Raw genomic sequence first — 21012 nt, 5'->3', positions numbered from 1 at the left:
TGCAGATCTAATTGCTCAAAAATTGTATATAATTTGAATCCTGTTAAATCCTCCCCAGCCACTCTGACAAAGGCCCTGCTGCAGCATCAGGGACCCTAATTTTTAGTCCTCCTGGAGGGACAGGATGGATCATTGAAGCAGGACCATTGTAATATAAATTACTGAGGTCTGCTACCAATTCTTCCTCGTCTTCAGACTGAGAGTCTCCATCAGAGTGCTGCAGAGCAATCTCTCCCTCATCTTCCTATATCTGTATCTAACAAAGCATACTCTGCCTCTGGGTTGTTTCCCTGCCTTTCCTCACTATGAATGGAACATGCTTTAGCTCTGCCCTTAGGTCTTCTGTCTTCCGGCAGGCCTGTCCACTAGGTCTAAGACTTTTAACTGCGTTTCTAAGGAATGTGATTAAATCTCCCAAGGACCTCAGTCCAATATTTTGGTCTGAATATAAAAAAGGTTGTATTACTGTCCAAATTCTTTCTACATTCTCAATTGTGCACATTAGCTGAAATACAACCAGCCTGCAGCTCCCTGACAAGTTTTTCCCCAGTATGTAAATCAAGCAAGTCTTCCTCAGAAACCTTCCCTAATCACCTCTAGGAACTGGGCAAGTTGGGCTGCTTCACAGATTTTCCCCTTTGCTTAATGATAGTTTTGAGAATAGCTAAGTAAATTTCCCTCTCTGTAGAGAGAGAGAGTTCCCCAAGCTTAATGTATCACGCTATAAAAAAAGATTCCTTTCTCTTCTTTCTCTCAATAAGCTAATCCAGAGAGAGACAGAGGGGAGAACTGGAAGGGAAGGAGAGGGAACCAAGTACCCACCTGTACTCTTCCTCTTTTGGATTGCTGGGACAGGTCCCTGCTCCAGATGCCAGTTCTTCCTCACACCCTAAGGTTCCCATCAAAAGAATGGGCTGGTTGTGAAATAAAAGGTAGGAAAATAGTACCACGAAATACACACAAGAGCCCAGAAATAGGCTTTCAGAGGCGGGGGCAGCGACAGGCTAAGCTGACCAGAGGGGTGTTATTTTTAGCGGTACAGATCAAAAGGGATCAATAGGAGCTTCTTCACAAAAAACAGGACAGGGTGAGGATAAGCAGACTGTTCCGTTCTTGGGACATGTCCACCTACAGTGCTGTGCTGAACTTGTGTTGGAGCTAGATAAGAAGTCACATGAACTAGGCATTCTCAAACCAGCAGGGTTGCTGCTGGGAGTTCCTGATACCAGACTTTCCTATCTAATGGCTTCCATATCATTTTAGTTCACACACATTTCACAGATGGCTCCCCACAGGACGCAACACATTTATTTATTTGTTTGTTTGTCTGTTACGGATCCAACCCAATGCCTCACACGTGCTAGGCAAGCACTGTACCACTGAGCTATAACCCTAGCCCCTTGATAAATATCTTAACTTAATCAGTTTTAACTGGAAATATGGTAAAATAACTCACATACAACAAAGATTTAGAGTCATAATTAGTTTAAGAATAAAAAGAAAGGATTCTCAAGAAGTTTGAGAATGTCTGTTTTAGGATTATCTTGAAAATCTTGTGTTCCCGATCTAAAATCAGTTCTTTCTCTAAAAAGCCCTAATTCATTTTGGTGATAAAAGGTATTTAAGACACCAAAACTTGTGTATACATAACAAATAATTTTTTCCTCTTTTTCTTTGTTTTGTTTTGTTTTTACAAATTTCTGTAACCCAGAGTTGGGAAAAACATGCATTCACAGAAATTCTGAAAATTGATAACTCAAAATTTTGTTTTCTCCAATTATTTTTTGAAAAGTTCATCAGTTATTACTTTTCTAGCTAATAAAATATTTATTATTCAAACTCAACATAAAACAATTCATACTTAGCATAAAACTGAACATAAAATAGGTCTTAATCCATTTCAAGTTAAGAATTTGTTCTGTCAGTATCCCTGAGAAGTTTAAAATAAATTACATAAACATACTGAACATAACACAGGTCTTAATCCCTTTCAAATTAAGAATTTGTTCTGTCAGTATCCTTGAAAAGTTTAAAATAAATTACACCATTAAAAAATATCTGCATGTAAACAATTCTTTTGTGAGGATTATGTTCTTCCAAATGATGGACAGAAAGATAGATGGATGAAATTTTTTTTCTTTTGGTACTGTGAATTGAACCCAGGGATACATCACCACTGAGGTACATCCCCCATTCTTTTTATTTGTTTATTTTGAGGCAGGGTCTCGCTATGTTGCTTAGGGCCTCACTAAGTTGCTGAGACTGGCTTTTAACTTGAAATCCACCTACCTCAGCCTTCTGAGGTACTGGCATGTGCCACCTCACACAGCTATGGCTGAATTTTTTTTAAGTAGGCAAAAAATAGAAAAAGAACCTAGCTAAATCCTTTTACCACTCTATTTCTATTTTTCTCACCTATAAAATGAAAATTAAACAAACTATACTCTAAGCCCCCGCCCCCCACACACAACTTATCTCTAAAATTTCAAGACTGTTTTCACTAAAGTTGAGAGTCAGGAGGTGAACACCAGAGGGCAGCTCTATCTCTTGTCTGATGTTAGGCTTTGGAAAATCTAAAAGCAGTAAGACCAAGATAGAAGGAAAACAGGTATAGAATGAGCAATTTCAGATACATATTAAATTTGAGTAACATTACCTATTAACAGTAGTAACATTATGATTGCCTTACACTATTTTTAGATTAATCAAAATAAGACTGATGGTTACTTTGGGAGGTTCCATTTATAATCGTCAATGTTATTCATGGTATAGAGAGAAAATCATGAAATTGAAAATGAACAATGTAAAACACATAAAATCAAGTTAACTTTAAATATTTAGGGGCATTATCACTTAAATATGTGTTTCATCAGAGTGATCTCATTGAGTTTACATTGTCTTAGAGCTATTTTCCTGAAAATAAAAATTCTCTCAGATATTACTAAAGTCCCAAAGACATTATCTTTGCAATAAATATTTTCCAAGCAGAGGGCATGGGATATAAAATGCATCTTCACTTTATAAATAAATTGTATTACCTTTATCACCTTAAAATATATAATGAGCCAGGTATGGTGGCAGACATCTGTAATCCCAGATACTTAGAAGGCTGAGGCAAAAGGATCCCAAATTTGAGGCCATCCTTAGCAACTTAGCAAAACCCTTTTTATAAAATTTAAAGTGGGATATGTAGTTCATTGGTAGAGTACACCAGGGTTCAATCCCCAGTACAATGTGGGTAAAGGAGTAAATGTAAAATGAATAGAGGTAATAAAGACAAACAAGATTAAAAAAATGATGGCAAAAAACTCCATTAAAATATATTAAATTTTAGACTTAAATAGGAGTCACAGAAATGAATGACTTTATTTTCAAACTACACATTATTTTTCAGGAACGTTTGCTCCTCATTTAGAATTATCATTCTTGCTTTAATGACATTTTTACCGTTTCTCTCCAAATACCAAGCACACAACTTTTCCTCCATCTTATGTGAGTTTTATATGTGTGTATGTATATGTGTGTATATATATGAATATGTGTGTATGTATATGTGTGTATATATATGAATATGTGTGTATGTATAAATTACAAATTAAAACTGATAAAAATTTTAATAGCTATTCATTAATTCAGTTAAAATAATAAATTCATTACATAACACATTTTTATGAAAGACCTATGTTTCCCAAAACAAAAACTATAGAGAATGGCATTATTTTACAATATCACAAACTCCTTTTAGTGTCGAACTCAAGAGAAGACAGATTCTCCTATCTACTCCTGTGCTCAATCTGATAGAAAAGCACACATAATGCAGTCTCTGGAAAACTCCACTTTATACTCATGAGAGTCTGAGAGTAGAAAAACTTTCAGTATTATTATGAAACCTGTGTGATCTCATATGCTTGATGTCCACAAGGACATTTTCAGAACCCTTGGCCTACATCACACTAACAAAACAAATAACTCTACAATCTACTTGGTTTAGTCTACACAACAAAAATGTAATTCTTGCTCATATTACAGGTTCAGTCAAAGAGACCGTAACAGAGGGAAACAGAAAAACAGAGGGAATTGTCAAGTGGTATACTAACTCTTCTAATTCTCATCAAGAAATTATAAAATAACACTTCAACTTCTGTCTCACTAACTAAGCAAGTCACACAGTCACAAATGAACCTCAAAGAAAATACAATTCTTCATGTGCCCAAAAGGAAGAGAACTAGAATACCTATGACTAGTCTCTATATTAGCACAGTAGGTGTGGCAAGTATCAAAGTTCTAACCAGTAATGTAAGCAGATATGAGATATGCAGCTTTCCAGGTTTTGCCCCTTAGAATAGGATGTAAATCCTTTTCCCAATCCAACTGGATATAAGATGGTGAGAACTAAAGAAAATGCCTTGGACCCAGAGACAGAAGTCACATATTGAGGAAAGCAAAGCCACTGTACCAGTTTTTCAACCACCACCTCTACGTTAAATAAGACCAATAAATTTGAATAAATTTAGCTACTATATCCTAGGGTCTCTAATATACCAGCTCAGCCTATTCCTAAACCAATACAATCCTATATTAAACACACTACATTTTTTCTCTGAACCAAAGTAAATGTTGATACATAATTAAATCAACTATAATCGTGAGAGTAATCAAATAGTACACATCAAGGCAACACCCTTAAAGTGAGGGGAGGGCAGGTTAGAGTAGCAGGGAGGAGGGAGGACAAGATCAAAACATGAAATATGTAGCAATGGAAATTACACAGTGAAGCCCATTAATTTATACAATATGTGCAAATGATTACAATTTTAAAAAGATAACACCCTTAACAAAAGACAATGTAAAGACACTCGAGCATTTGACAAAAAATAGATACAAATAGATTACTCTAAAAATAGGGAAAAGATAATCCATTTTCCATTTTGACACTATAAATACACCTAAAACTGGAACAACAGTGATCGGCATATTCTGAAAGGCATATTATTACCTTTTATCTATCTTTACCAAGAGGCCAATTAAGGAAGGAAAAACTGTCAACTCTTTTTGGAAGTGCTTTATCTGTTTCCAAAAGTTGGTGTCCAATGCTTTCATTACCATATTCAAGATATTTGATAATTTCAATTTCTATTTCCTTTTCAACTAATATTGTTTAAGAAGACTCTAATTTTTAAATGGCCATGCTTTATTGTTAGAAGCAGTCTAATTCTTTTTCTACCATATAAATAATTTGATTTTTTTTAATAATGAGCTTTTGAGCTGACTTTTTTTTTTCAGTTGTAGATGGACACAATACCTTTATTTTGTTTATTTATTTTGTGGTGCTGAGGATTGAACCCAATGGCTCTCTCATGCTAGGCAAGCACTCTACCACTGAGCTACAACCCCAGCCCCAAATGATTTGATCTTTTTACTCTGCTTCCCAAAAGACTATCTTTAAGGTTCAAACTTTTCTAGAATGTGTATTGGCGTTGACTACTCTAGTCAGTTTCTCCTGACAAATCCTGTGTGTTTCAAGTCATTATTCCCCTCCTTCCCACTACCTAATCAAAAGTAGTATTGAAATGTTTCCAAAAACAATACATAGCCTATTCTATTGTTTCAGTTTTCTTCACTGGAAATTACAATTACAAATATAGTGAATTTCTCTTGCCAGTCTTCCATGTCTAACATTTTTTCTCTAATCCCTTTTTAGATCTCCATTAAATTGTGTTTACTTTCTCCATTACTAATGTCTTTTGCTATGCTTTTATATTAAACTTTGTGCTTCTCCTAATTTAACCACTCTTTCTGTGATAATTTTATCTTTTTTCTTATACTGCCTATTCACATTTCATCTCTTCCTGCTGAATGTTAATGTTATCTCTCGTAGTTTCTCCTCTGCTTCATGAAATTCATCACAAAGTGAAATGAACCATCAGGGTTGTTTTGTTTTTATTTTCATCTGCAGTAGAATAATTCATAAGAATGTTACTTGGACCCCTCTGTGAGATGTTAATCCTCCCACTTTCCCCCTTTTTTTAATGGTACATTTTGATTACTCATTGAATGAACCAAAGTTTCCTTGATCAGTAACGTACAAATTCCTGCAAAAAGGAGGTAGAGGAAGGTAAGAGCAGTAACCCAGACTAATTATGTCTCACAATTCAGTGGCTCTCTGTCCTTTGCTGCCACAAATTACAGAGACGGACTGCCTTAGATAAATACTATTTACTTATATAACAAATCACCTGTCTGATCTGCTTCTATGAACCAATCCAGATCCAAGAAAGATTCTGCTTTCAACCCTATACAACCTAGCTCTAATGCACTGTAAAACCATTACAAAACAATTCAGAGCCTACCCTAACCCTTCAACAAGTATATTTTTACTGGAACTTTTTGAGATCTGCTATTCTGAGCCCGCTGATTCCTCTCTCTGTGTAGACTCTATACCAAGTGGTTTCTGCTGCATTTCACAGCCCTTTATACATATTGCTGAGTTTGCAAGTAATGTTCCCTCTAATTTTGCCATTACTGAAATTTCAAAAGCATGGGGTCATTTAGTTCTCCTGGAGATTGTGCATTTTTTTATAATTTCTAATGAGGGATGGAAAAAACACAATTGTTCAGTAATGTTCAAACAGGAAGTTTAGACATACAATTTTTAAATGTCTTCTAGGTCATGTAAACGATAACAGATGAGACAAAGTAGAAGCAAAAGAATAGGAGAGGAGACTATTTTGGTAAATTAAGGAAGGAATGAGGTAAGCCTGGTCAAGGAAGTGACAGAGGATATAGAAAAACACAGATTAGTGGGCTGGGGATGTGGCTCAAGTGGTAGCGCGCTCGCCTGGCATGCGTGCGGCCCGGGTTCGATCCTCAGCACCACATACCAACAAAGATGTTGTGTCCGCCGAGAACTAAAAATTGAATATTAAATATTCTCTCTCTCTCTCTCTCTCTCCTCTCTCACTCTCTCTTTAAAAAAAAAAAAGAAAAAGAAAAACACAGATTAGTGATAAACTTTTAGTGATAGGCATAAAACCAACAGGATTTACGAACAACCTGGATGTGGAGTGCTAACAAAGAATGCCAAGTATGACACTTGCATTTTTGCACGGCTGGAATACCATCAACCAAGAAAGAGTAACACTGAAAGATGAAAAGATGTACAAAGTTTCAGTTTGGGCAACACACTATGTTGGGAGAGCACTGTGAGACTTCCAAGTACCAATACTTAATAGACATCCAGGCATAGAGGAGTTGATCTCCACAACAGGTGAGATATAAATCAACAGGACTCAAATAAAATTGCTTCAGAAAAGTATATAGGTTGAAAAGAAGTTTAGGATTGAGCCCTCAGGAATACTTAAAGAGTGTCTGCAGAGAAAAAGGTCCCACAAATAGATTTAGAAGCAGTGGCTAAATGAAGTAAGAAGAAACACAAGAGACACTGGTACCACAGAAACCAACTGAAGAATGTCAAATAGAAGAGGAAAATATGCAAAAGAAATGTCAAAGTGCTCCTTAGAGGTTAAATAAGGCAGAAGCCTCCCAAAAAGAAATCCATTGGATTACCAACTAAAGGTGACTTCAAACCTCCATATATCAAGATGGAAAGACAGAAATAAATGAAGTGAACCCAAACAATTACCCCAACATATAACCTTGAGTATTCCAGGCAATGTTGAAAGAAAAAAAACAAAGACTCCTTGAATTGAAAAGACAAAGCTAAAAGTCCAGGAAGATCAAGGTGTCTAAAATTTGAAGGAGAAACTTTGAGAAAGAGAAAGATTCACAGAGCACAAACTCCAGAGTTCTGCAGAGGGCCTCCCTTAAATATACAGCTGAGTACACATAAGCACCTAAGTGTGAGGAAACTACTCAAAGCTAAAAAAAAACACCTGAAAGGACTGGAGATAATGCTGGCAAGTACTTTCACAAGACAGGGAATTTTGCCTGTTCCCAATGCTCAAAATGGAAAATCTCATGATCAACAGGACACTGGGTAGAGTACACATAGGAATCTTGTCTTAATAGTGAGTAAATATTTAGTCATTGACTGAGAATAGCTCTAGTCACAGCTAACAAATACTAAAAGTAAGACTCAAAAGATTCCAACTGGTGAGGCTGGGGCTGGGGCTCAGCGGTAGAGTGCATGCCTTGCATGTATGAGGCACTGGGTTTGATCCTCAGGACCACATAAAAATAAATAAACAAACTAAAGATATTGAGTCCATCTACAACTAAAAAAAAAAAAATCTTAAAAAAAAAAAGATTCCAACTGGTCTCCAAGTAACTTAACCACGTTCTAGAATATGGTACAAGAATATTTAAGGAACACAAAAATGTTCAGGATGACACAAAGTAAAATACACAATAAAAAACTACCAGGCATGCACAGAAACAGGAAGTACAATTTATAATAAGAACAATCAACCAAAATATACAAAAAACTGACATACACAGTAAAATTAACAGACAAGGATATTGAAAGGGGTTTTAACTCTTTTATAACTGTGCAACAAAGTCACTCAGAAAATATAAAAAAGACCCAACTCAAACTACAATGAAATATACATTGTATGAGTTCCAGAAGAAAAGATAAGTAAACTTAAAGACACAGCAATAAAAATTATCCAAAACATGTGCAAAGGGAATTCAGGGGGAAAAAAATTAAAAGACCAATAATCTCTAGGATATTTTCAATGAACCAAATACATAAGTAATTGAAGATACTAAAGGGGAGGAGAGAAGGGAGAAGACAAAAAAAAAGATAATAAAATTCTCTTAAGAAAAAAAATGATAAACACAGTGGCATATTATTTAAACTTCTTTAAAACATAACTGACTGTAAACAAAGTTATTTTGAGGGTTCATAGCATATGTAAAAGCATATATAAAAATATGCCAAAGGTTAGGAAGGAGGAGAGAGAAGGTTTTTATACTACACAGGAAGTAACATATCAAATAAAGATAATGTGGTAAGTATACTTGCTATATAGTATAAATGCTACAGAAACCACTAACATAAAACAGAGTCCTAGCTAATAAGGAGCTTAATAACAACTATGAAGGAAATAAAATAAAATCTTTTAAAACACCATTCATTAACTAGTCAAATATAAATTAACAGACAAGCAAGAGAAAGTGAATTGTTTCAAAAAACAATTCCAAGCCAAGATTGCTTCACTGATGATTACTACCAAATACTTTAAAGAAGAAATTAATACCAAATTTATGCAACTCTTCCAAAAAAATTGAAAAGGAAGGAATATTTATTTCCCTGTTCTAATATTCTATGAGGCCAGCATCACCCTAATACAAAAATCAAACAAAAATATTACAAGAAATCAGCATATCAATAAGCTCCATGAACACAGATGCAAACATTCAAAAACAACCTTTTAGCAAAACAATATAACGATATAGAAAAAGAACAATAATATAACAAGGAAGTTTATGAACATCACAGGAATGAAAGGTTGGTTTAACGTGAAAATATTCAATATAATTTACCTATTAACAAAATGAAAAACCTTACAATAATCTCAACAGATGAAAAACCATTTCACAAAATTCAACATTGATTTTAGATAAAAGCTCAGCAAACTAGAAATAGATGGGAATTACTTCAACTAATTAAAAAAAAAAAAAAAAACTTCTACAGAAACCTACAGCTAACATAATGCTTAAAGGTAAAAGAATGAATGTTTTTTCTTCTAAGATGAGAAGACAAGAATGTCTAATTTCACCACTTCCATTCCATATTGTACTGAGGGATCTGGTCAATGTGATAAGAGAATAAAAACAAAAAACAGACATTCAAGTTGGTAAGGATGACATAAAGCAGACTTTGTTCACAAATAGCATGACTGTTACAACCTCCAGAAATTCACCAAAAAAAAGATATCTGAATTAATAGAGCATACAGCAAGGTTGTAGTACACAAGAATAACACACAGAGATCAAGTATATTTCCATATACAAATAACATTTGGAAACAAACTGATAATAATACATTAACAATAACGTGAAAAAAATGAAATAGGGATAAATTTGACAAACTGAAAGAAAGACAGTGCACTGAAAACTATACTACCAAAATCAAAAAAAGATCATAAATTATAAAAAGATATCCCATATCTCAGGGTGAGAAGATTCAATATTATTAAAATGTCAATTTTACCCAAACTAATCTACAGAGTCAAGGCAATCCCAGTATAAATCCCAGCATGCTGATTTTTCAGAAACTGTCAAAAACTGATGCTAAATTCATATGTAAATGTAAAACTTTCATTTCATCAAACTTTAAAAAAAAATATAATGAAAGACCAAGACCATCTGATTTCAAGATTCATTCTAAAACTACAGTTACTAAGGCTGTGTGATACTGACACTAATACTGACAACTAAATCAATGGGACAAAACAAGAGCCCTAACATATACATGAAAAACTTATTTTTGAAAAAGGTGCAGAGGCAATTCAGTGGAGAAAAGAAAGTCTTTTGAAAAATGGTGCTGGAACAATAGGATATCTATATGGAGAAAAAAAAATTTCTATCCATACTTTATACCATATATAAAAACCAAATCAGGATGGTTGTATAGACTTAAATGTAAACCTAAAACTAAAATGTTAATAGAAAACATTGGTATGAATAAGTTAAGCAAATATTTCTCAGATACAAAGTCCATGAAAAAAAACAATAAGCACATCATCTAAACTAATAACTTTGAATCTTTAAGATACTGTTTTGAATATGAAAAGATAAGCAACAGATTGAATGACAATGTTTGCAATTCAAATACCTGACTGAGGACTTGTATCCCAAATACATAAAGAACTTACTCTATAATAAAAAAAAATTAATGGGAAGATTTGAAAATATTTGTCACAAAACAAAATATACTAAATATAAATAAGTGCATGAAAAGATGTTCAACATCATAAATCATTAGGGAAATGAAAATTAAAATCACAGTGAGATCTCCATACCTGGATTAAAATAGGTACAAGCTAAAAAGAACAACCATAATTACGTGCTGGTGAGAAAACAGAGGACCTAAAACTCTCATCTATTGCTGGAAGAAGTATTATATTATACAATCTTTCTGAAAACAGGTTTTGGCAGTTTCCTAAAAATAAAGTACAGACCTACCATATGATTCAGCCATTCCATTACTTATCCAAGAAAAAAGAAAGCATATATCCATACAAATACATAAATAAATACTTATAACGGCTTTATCTATGATAACCAAAATCTAGAAATAACACAGTTACTAAATAAATAAATGAATGAGTGTATCATATAATGGAAACACTACTCAATGATCAAAACAACTATTAATGATAAACACTACAACCAACATGAATCTAAAGAGAGATGAACCTGAACTACAGTTGTACTAAGTAAAAGAAGCCAGATTCACACTACCACCTTCTAACCTAACAACCCCCACAAAAGATATACTGTGTGGCTTCGTGTATTTAAAATTCTAGAAAAGTAGAACTAGGAATATAGCTCAATGGTAGGGTACAAGGCCCTGGATTCAACCCTCAGAACCAGGGGGAAAAAATTAAAATTCTAGAAAAGCAAAAACCCTGTAGTGACAGAGAGCAGATGAGTGATTGCCTCGAGTGAGAGAGAGGGTGAAAGTGAAGGAATACAAAAGAACACCAGAAAACATCTGGATATGCTGATTATTATATTGATTGAGAAGATGGTTTCACAGGTATATAACATAGGTCATATGTAATATATGTCAAAGTGTGTAAAGATAAAATGTATTAAACTGTATATACTAAATTTATGTATATAGCAGTATGTTGATTATATATCAATAAAACGTTTTGAAATTATAAATGGCCAAATAAGAAATAACAGTGAAGTGAACAGAGTAAACTCTAAAAAGGAATCTAGGGGAGTACTAAAGGAGATTTAGATTGTATTTATAGACTATCCCATAATTCCTGGCTTTTAAAGGAATCAGGTAAATCAGATAGTAACAAAAGCACAGAATCTAAATATTGCAAAGCCCAGATTAGGTTAAAATGGTACGAAATAAGAGTTAACAGATTCGGAGCTGGGCCTGTAGCTCAGTGATAGAGCACTTATCTAGCATGTGTGAGGCACTGGACTCAATCCTCAGCATTACATTAAAAAAAAAAAAAAAAGAGTTAACAGATTTAAGCCAGGCATGGTGGCGCATGCCTATAATCCCAGCAATTCAGGAGGCTGAAGCAGGAGGATCACAAGTTCAAGGCAAAACTCAGCAACTTAGCAAGGCCCTTAGTGAAATCATCTAAAAGAAATTTTTTAGATATTTTTTTCTTGCATATGAACACAATGGCTTTACTTTATTTATTTTTATGTGGTGCTGAGAACTGAATCCAGTGCCTCACTCATGCTAAGCAAGCGCTCTACCACTGAGCCACAACTCCAGCCACTCATCTCAAAATTTTAAAAAAATAAAATAAAAAGGGCTGGAGATGTGGTTCAACGGTAAACTGTCTCTAGGTTCAATCCTCGACACCAAAAAGAAAAAGTAAAAAGAGTTAGAACACAGATAACAGTATTGCTTTTTAACAAGAAAAGGGGCACATTCTCTGGAATAGTAAATAACAGGTGGGTTAAGCAGAGAATGAGATCAAATAAATACAATGCAAGTATATAAATAAATACAATGAGTATATAAGTACAATGCAAGAAATGTGAAGGTAAAGCATTGTATTATCTCTAGGATATATGAGAAAAGGTCATTTGCTCAGGATATATATGTGATACACTTGAGAATTTCAAAGGTTTGAAGGATATAAAGTATAAATTAGTACAAAAACTGGGGAAACACACTTTCCAAAGCACAGTAATAAGACTATTAGGGCTTGGTTCAAGTTGATCAATAATTTTAATGATACCTGCCAAAAAGCTTGTTCATCCTCAAATTTCGTTTGGCTGCTCAATCAAGGTTATCCACAGTAAGGACTTTGTCAGGTGAGGGTAATGGAAAAATACAAACTGAGGTGAAACATTTCAGGTACCTGTAAAAGTGGACATTAGATTCTACAGCAGATAAGACAGAAGGAGATGAATGAGAGAAATAAAATCCACATATTACAGCTCTAAGATAGGTAGAAATCCTGCAGTATAGATATTTTAGCAGAGAAACTGAAAAAATAAAAGATTGCAGTTGTGGAAGAAACTGAATCAGTATTCTGAATGAGGATTTTTCTGGTGATAAGATTTAAGCATGACCATGACAATGAAGATTGGTGTGTACAGAAAACCTGTACTTCTTGTATTTTACAAGTTTTGCTTATTTAATTTAAATTAACGACTACTAATATGGCTCCCCGCTCCCGGTACTAGGGATTGAACCAAGAGGCACTTAACCACTGAACCACATCCTCAACCCTTTTTTGTATTTTATATTGAGATACGGTCTCACAAAGTTGCTCCAGGCCTAAGTTGCTGAGGCTGGCTTTGAACTTACAATCTTCCTGTCTCATCCTTCAAAGCCACTGGATTACAAGTACATGCCACCACACCCAGCCAATATGGTCTTTTTTTAAAACATATTTATTTTTTAGTTATAGTTGGACACAGTATCTTTATTTATTTATTTTTATTGGTGCTGAGGATCAAACCCAGGGCGTGGCACGTCCTCCACAACCCCATCCCCCAGCCAATATGGTCTTTAAATTTACAAATCAAATGAATCCAACAGCAAACTTTGTTTAAATTAAACAAGTCTGAATATTCCACCACTTCTCCAGATTTTCTATAAAGAAAGTTTCAACTCAGGCTTGCCTCTTTAAGTCTGTATTACACAATAAACACCTACTTAGGTGTACCTTATTTTCTAATTTTATGTACCTGTAATTTAATACTTCACCATGAAGTGAATAAGTCACCATACTGCATTTGTTCTTTAATCAGTTTATGAGCTTTGTGTAAACAAAGAATAGGGATCTTTTTAAGAATACACTCAACTTCCATTTTCTTCAAATCATCGTATTAAGTGTTACATTTGTGTTTCTTTTCTACTCTCACAGATTTATTACCTACCAAGTTAGATAAAAGTATTGAATAGCTAACTCATGATGGAGAAATAGATTGAAAAGGGGACAAAAGAAAAATGAAAGTATCAATAGAAAGCCTCTGGAGACATGGAAATAAATATACACAATAAATTTTCTGTGGAAACTGGTACGGCTTTGATCAAGTTTGATGAATGAAAAATAATTCAGAGGGGCTGGGGATGTGGCTCAAGTGGTAGCACGCTCGCCTGGCATGCGTGCGGCCCGGGTTCGATCCTCAGCACCACATACCAACAACGATGTTGTGTCCACCAAAAAAATAAATAAATAAATATTAAAAAAAAATAATAATAATAATTCAGAACAATTCCTGTATTCAGAGCTATGGAAGATATTTATATAAATCCTCAAATAGTCTCAATATACTATACAATCATCCCTCATGCCTGGGGGCAGGGAGGAGAGGGAGAGTTCCAGGATCCCTGCAGATACTAAGACCCATGGATATTCAACTGTCTTAAATAAAGCGGCACAAGATTTGCATCCTCTGGTATATCTTAAATCATCTCTAGATTACATATAATACCTAATGCAATGTAAATGCTATGTAAAGAGCTGTTTAACTATATTATTTGAGGAATAACAAGAAAAAAGTCTGTACAAGTTCAGTACAGACACAATTTATTTTTCAAATATTTTTAATCCACAGTTAATTGAATATACAGATGCAGTATAGTGGCTACAGAGGGCCAACTATACTATAAAATGGGAGAAGAAAGATTTTGACCCCTTTCTATCATAATTCACCTTATTGCATTCAGCTTTCTTCACAGAGCAATATGACAAGTATTACCAGAAATTATAATTTCCTTTAGATGAAGATCATTTATAGTGATCCCAATTTAGACAGCCTAAAACAACAACAAAAATAACAATAAATATCCAGTGAATATCATTTCATGAAGGGGGAAAAAACTGAACTTAGGAGACAGAGGTTTTCAAACTTTCAAGTGACTTTACATTTTTACTATGTTCTAGTAACTAGATAGTTTAGCTATCAGTAGAAATATCTTACTTATTTAACCCAACTGAAAAAGGCTGGTATTCCTTTTTAAAACACACACACACATACACACACACACACACCCCACACCCCACACACAAAATGCCTAGTTTCTTTCCTATAGAAATTATACAAGAAACTATACAAGAATATGAACAACATAATTTGCTATGATATCTTACATCTTACATAGTTAATAAATAGAAAACCTAGCAATTTAAGGAACAAAACTTATCTAAATAAACTGCATGTATATTACTCAGGATTAAAGAATACCTATAAATGCAAAGTTGCAGATATGTAAACATAAAATACAACGCTACTAACAAAGCAGAAAATTTTATTATCAATATTAATAGACTATAATTGACTGAACCAGTCAGGTACTAGTTAATCTTCACAATATTAAAATAGCACTATCAGGGACTGGGGTTGGGGCTCAGTGGTAGAGCGCTCACCTAGCATATGCGAGGCACTGGGTTTGAGCCTCAGCACCACATAAAAATAAATAAATAAAGGTACTTTTAAAAAATAGCACTATCATTAAAATAATTTCACAGATGAGAAAATTAAGACAATAACAGAGGTAAGCAATTCCATTCAAAACTGTATATTAAGAAAATTCCAATACAGGGTTAGGGTTGTGGCTCAGTGGTTGATTGCTTGCCTTGCAGGCGTGAGGCATTGAGTTCAATCCTCAGCACCACATAAAAAATAAACAAAGATATTGTGTCCATCTATAACTAAAAACAAAAAATTTTTTTAAGAAAATTCCAATACAGAATCAATCACATTTCACTAACTTTTAACTGAAAGAAACATGTCCAACAGAAAGAATATAATGTACTTTAACTCAGAGGTCAGTTAAACTTTTTCTATAATGGGCCACTCAGCATATATTTTAGGCATTGTGGGCTATAGTATGTCAAAACTACTCAACTTGGCAATCACAGTACAAAAGAAGCCGCAGACAATGTTAATGAAAGGGTAGAGCTGTGTTCCAATAAAACTTTATATACACTGAAAATCAATTTTCTTATAATTTCATGTCCCAAAATACTATTTTTTTTTAATTTTTTTAACCATTTAAAAATGTAAAAACTATTCTTAGACCATCGACCATACAAAAACTGAAGGTGGGCCAGATTTGACCCATTGGTTGTTTGCTGAATCGTACTTCAACTAAAGAATATCAATAAAATACAAAAATAATATACTACTACTTGAATATTTTATGAAGTATTTGGTTTCAAGTAATTGTGTTGTGTATTAGTTCTGTAATTTAAACATACTAATATTCAAAACTACAGTACCTTTTCTCGGGTATCACTTTCAACTTGCTCATCTTGAGTTACTTCATTTCACCATTGCAGATAATCTACAAGAAAAATGTTAAATGATATTAAATACTTAAACAATTATGTTTTCCATACATTAGATGTCATAAAAGCCATATAACTGAAAAATTACACTATGGACAATCTAACACTGAAAATCAAAAGAGAATGAGTGATTCTGGCCAGATCACTTCAGGGTACAATGTGTGACCACTAAAATATCTAAAATCAATGAGGAAAACATAATCCAAATCATGAAGTCACAAAAAAAGCAGAAACCATTGGGTGCAGTGGTGTAGGCTCCCAGGAGCTAAGACAGGAGGATTGCAAGTTCAAGGCCAGACTCACCAATTTAGGGAGACACTAAGCTGGGGACATAGCTTAGTGATTTAGTATCCCTGGGTTCAATCCCTAGTACCAAAAAAAAAAAAAAAGAAAGAAAGGAGAAACCAAGCATAACTGTTTATGATCACAGTGTAAAGATTCCTTTTGAGACAGTTCAAATCATCATTCTTTCTAAATTCCTCCTTAAAGTCCTCAAACCAATCACAGCACCCTATGACTAGTATACTTATTGGCCACTATTCAAAGAGTAGCCCTAAGCTGGTAAATATGTGTGGTTATCTCTTTATAAGAAAACTTTTTAAATTAATAATAACTTGTTTAGACAGAGTAAAAAAACTTCTCTAATATTATCTTATTTAATGTACTTACTGCACATTTTCAATAGTTTTCATCTTTGGCAAGCATTCATTATTGACTTTAAACAATCTTATATCTTGATTCACACAATTTTTATAACTTTTCAGATTTATGTTGCAACTATTCACCTAAAAATATCCTAAATGTTTAATTTTATATACCAATGCTTACTGAAGCAGAATTTTGTGGCATTACTAGAAAATGAAAAAATCACTGTGAATCTAACAAATTAATCACATTTATACAATATTTAGTAATGCTGCATTTAAAGGAAAACAAAACATAACAAAAAATCAGATTTCAAATTATTCTCTTAATTGAGAAGGTACAAGAATTCTAAATTCTATCATAGTCAACTGTATTTCAACAGTTAAATGATTCAAACTTGCAATTCATAATAAAATGCTTAACCACGGGCATTACTCTCCTCTCCTTCCTGAAATTGGATTAAAATAGATAGTAAAGAAAAAAAGTTATGTTCAAGGCCACAGCAACAAGAAAGGAATCTAAGGGGAAAGGGGTAATGGGAACTCTGCCCAGAAGAACCCAGGAAACTAAGAACCCGGAGACTCAGAAATGCCAAAACTGACTGCTGAGAATATCATCCTACCTCCTCAATCTCTTCATGCCCCACCATCATGGAAAATGATCAATAAGCAGGCATCTGACTCTGACAAATAATCTTGGAATGATCACCTTAAAGAATCCTGTTTTCTGAAACTTAAAATTATTACAGGAAAAGGCCAGCACTGAGCCTTACACCCTAGAACAAAGCCAGTGTAGTGCTTATACTCTGCTTTTTATTGCTGAAGCCTGAAGCCAAAACACTTCAAGAAAAGAAAAACTTTCTGTTGTGAAAGTTTGTGTTAATTTCAGGATGGGGTAACAAAAAGAGCAGGTACTTAGAAGCAGAAGTGCTGGATTTCACCAAGTTTGTAGCTTTGCCAAACAAGTATGACAAAGTGAGAAAGGGCAAAGAAGCTGAATGTGTTCTCCAAGGAGAATAACTGACAATGGAATTTAGGTATAATCTACCTTTTCCCCTTTATTGGGTCACTTCTATAATCATAAAATCATGCTGTTATTTCTGGGTCTTATGGGGGAAAAACCTCTCATGCTCCCATTCTTCAATCTAGCTACTATCCCTTTCCTCCTGAAAGCAGCAAATTCTTTACACATTGTCAGGTCCTCCTCTTTCGGTTCTCTCTTATACACATTTCAATCAAGCTTTCCCCTCTCCACTTCATCAACACTGCTCTTGTTAGTAACAATGACCTATATGTCACTAAATCCAACTGCCATTTACTAGTCATCTTACTCTCCTTTCAGCAGCATTTGATACTATGCCCTCTCCATTGAAATATTTTCTTCATTGGGCCTTACTGTTTTCTGCCTACCTCACTAGAAATTTATAAGTTGCCTTTCCTAGAAAAACCAGGAGTCAGTTCTATCTTACCCTCTTCTAATCACAGTCTATTACTTGCACATCTAGTTTTATGACTGCTCTCAAACATATGCACTTGATCTCTAATAATATCACACACTTAACAAATCACTGATCTCAATATTCCCTTCAAAGTGTACCATACCCTAGCTTCCTTCATCTGATTAAAAGATAATTCTGCATTTGTTAAACTGCTCAAAACCTTGGCTTCATCCTTGTCTCCTGTTTTATAACCCATATCCAATCTGTCATGAAGTCTTGATCATTTTACTTTCATATATCCAAAATCTGATCACTCACTACCTACAAGCACGGCCCTGCCACAGTTTTCATTAGTCTCCCTCTACCTTTGGTACCCTACGGTTTATTTTCGACAAAACATTCTATGTGACCCTATTAAAAATCTTAGGTGGAAATCTTGTCATTACTCTGCTCAAAGCCCTATAATGCTATTTCAGTGGGCACCCCATACCTCCCAGACCTCATGCTTACCTATAATTCCACTCATTCATTCTATGGACAGGCTTCCTGGCTTTCCTCCAGTATGCCAGACTCACTCTCACCTTAGTGCCTTTGCTCAACCTATTCCTTTGGCCTGGAATGTTCTTCTATCAGACAGCCCAATGACCAACTCCTATCACTTCCCTACTCAAATATCACCTTTTCAATAGGGCCTATCCCAAGCATCCTATTTAATATTGTAAACCACCACTAGACTTTCATATACCCATCATCTCTTGCCTACTTTGTCTTCTTCCAGAGCAGTTATTGCCTTCTAGTGTGGGAAGATTCAAAAATAGCTGAAAATTTTTGTTAAGGTCTGAATACCAGTGTCCTCACTCCCCCCTCCAAAAACAAAATACATATATTGACATCTTAACCAAAAGCATGAGGGGAAAGGGCCTTTGGGAGGTAATTAGATCATCAGGGTACAGCTCTCAGAAAAGGTATTGTACTTATAAAACAAATTCCTGAGATCTTGCTTGCACCTTCCACCTACCATGTGAGAACAAAGTGGGAGGGAGAAATCCATGAAGCAGGAAACAGGCCCCCACCAGATACAGAATCTACTAATTGCCTTTATCATGGACTACCCAGCCTCCAGAACTGTGGCAGGAAAAAAAAATTATTTTGTTTATAAGCTACCTAGCTTATAGAATTTTGTTTTAATAGCCAAATATTCCATATTTTAATAACAATATGGAAAATTGTTATTATTGACTGGTTATATATGAACATGTGTCAAACCCAATTTTAAAGAGAACAATTTCTTTTTATAAATTTACAATGTACAATATACTTGCCATCATACCACATATACCAATTTGTCATCTAACTCACCCCAGAAACCTTAGCAGTTTATCACCTCCAAAGGCTACAAAAACAACCACAATCAACTCCTTTATTTCCTGAAGGTTTTAAGAAAAAAGTAGTAGAAATCCAAATCTTCATATAACCATCATATCCATACTAGATATGACTTAATATCTGGTAGTTCATTGATTACTGCTTGACTCTTTTTAATCATCCTGTAAGCTAGAGTACTTAGCAATATATATTGTTATCTCTCTTCCCTAGAATTTAAGCCATATCAGAGGACAGATCTGTTTTTGCTCACTAAATTCCTCTCAAGTGCCTTAGAACAGTGCCAACATACTGTAGGTGCTAAGTAAATTTTTAATGACAAATGCTTTTAAAGTTTTCCTTTAAGAAAGTTTTTTCACACACAAAAAAAGCAAGAAAATCTTCACTTTTAAAATCAAATAATATGGCTGATATGGTACACTGGCATTCAATATCTACCTCAATATATTATCTTCCAGTATTAAAGGTGGGGGGGGGGACATTTCCCAGAAACTGTGCAATACAGTTTCAGATGATTTAAGTCTACTAATTTATGAGAGATTTAGAAGACAGAAAGTCAGACAAAGGCTGCCTGACTCCATTGGCAAGCACAGATGTAGTCTTGTGTATTTGTCTACAACAGTGTGTGTATACAGAAATCCCAGAGTTTAGTCTAAGGTTTTTCAACCTAGTTGGCATCTTCATTTAAAAAAGAAAAAAATTAATTTTTGTGCACAAAGCAATGGCAGTATCCACAGGAAGTAACAGTTTTGTTAGAAACCAACCACAGGAAATAGTGCACAGTAGGACTATGCCCACTGGAAAAGGCAGGCTTCATAACTGGAGGTTGCATTGCATAGGAGTAAGACAGAAAAGGCAGGGTTCTGAGTTCCTTACAAGCCATCTTCCAAAAATTGTTTCTACCATCCTCTATACCAACCAGGTTCAGCAGCTGCTAACTGCTCCCCAAAGTGTTCCCGCAAACCCCTGCATGTGCAATATGCCTGAATATGACTGAAAATATAGCCTTTCTGGGGTGGCAGGAGTAAGCACCTCTACCATCTTTTGTATGTCACGCACAGAAAGCAG

The 21012-nt window shown here is 34.5% G+C and overlaps 1 protein-coding gene across 8 annotated transcripts in view; it reads right to left on the bottom strand.

Annotated features, from left to right (window-relative positions):
• Agtpbp1 (ATP/GTP binding carboxypeptidase 1) overlaps positions 1 to 21012 on the bottom strand; it is a 169106-nt gene that overhangs the window by 132302 nt on the left and 15792 nt on the right. For 6 of the 8 annotated variants that reach the window (XR_003302792.2, XM_026410611.2, XM_026410615.2 and 3 more), the window contains exon 2: positions 16410 to 16474. Coding sequence is in view for 7 of the 8 variants with exons in the window: in XM_026410611.2 (XP_026266396.1) it covers positions 16410 to 16441 (32 nt within the window). In the remaining variant the exon portion in view is untranslated. Of the gene's footprint in view, positions 1 to 12911; positions 13035 to 14840; positions 14945 to 16409; positions 16475 to 21012 lie in introns of those variants that run through there. The other 2 variants (XM_026410612.2, XM_077796991.1) reach the window with 2 other exon arrangements.

This window comes from Urocitellus parryii, chromosome 4 (assembly GCF_045843805.1).
Source record: "Urocitellus parryii isolate mUroPar1 chromosome 4, mUroPar1.hap1, whole genome shotgun sequence".
Taxonomy (NCBI): domain Eukaryota; kingdom Metazoa; phylum Chordata; class Mammalia; order Rodentia; family Sciuridae; genus Urocitellus; species Urocitellus parryii.
This window is presented reverse-complemented; position numbering and strand designations above follow the sequence as displayed.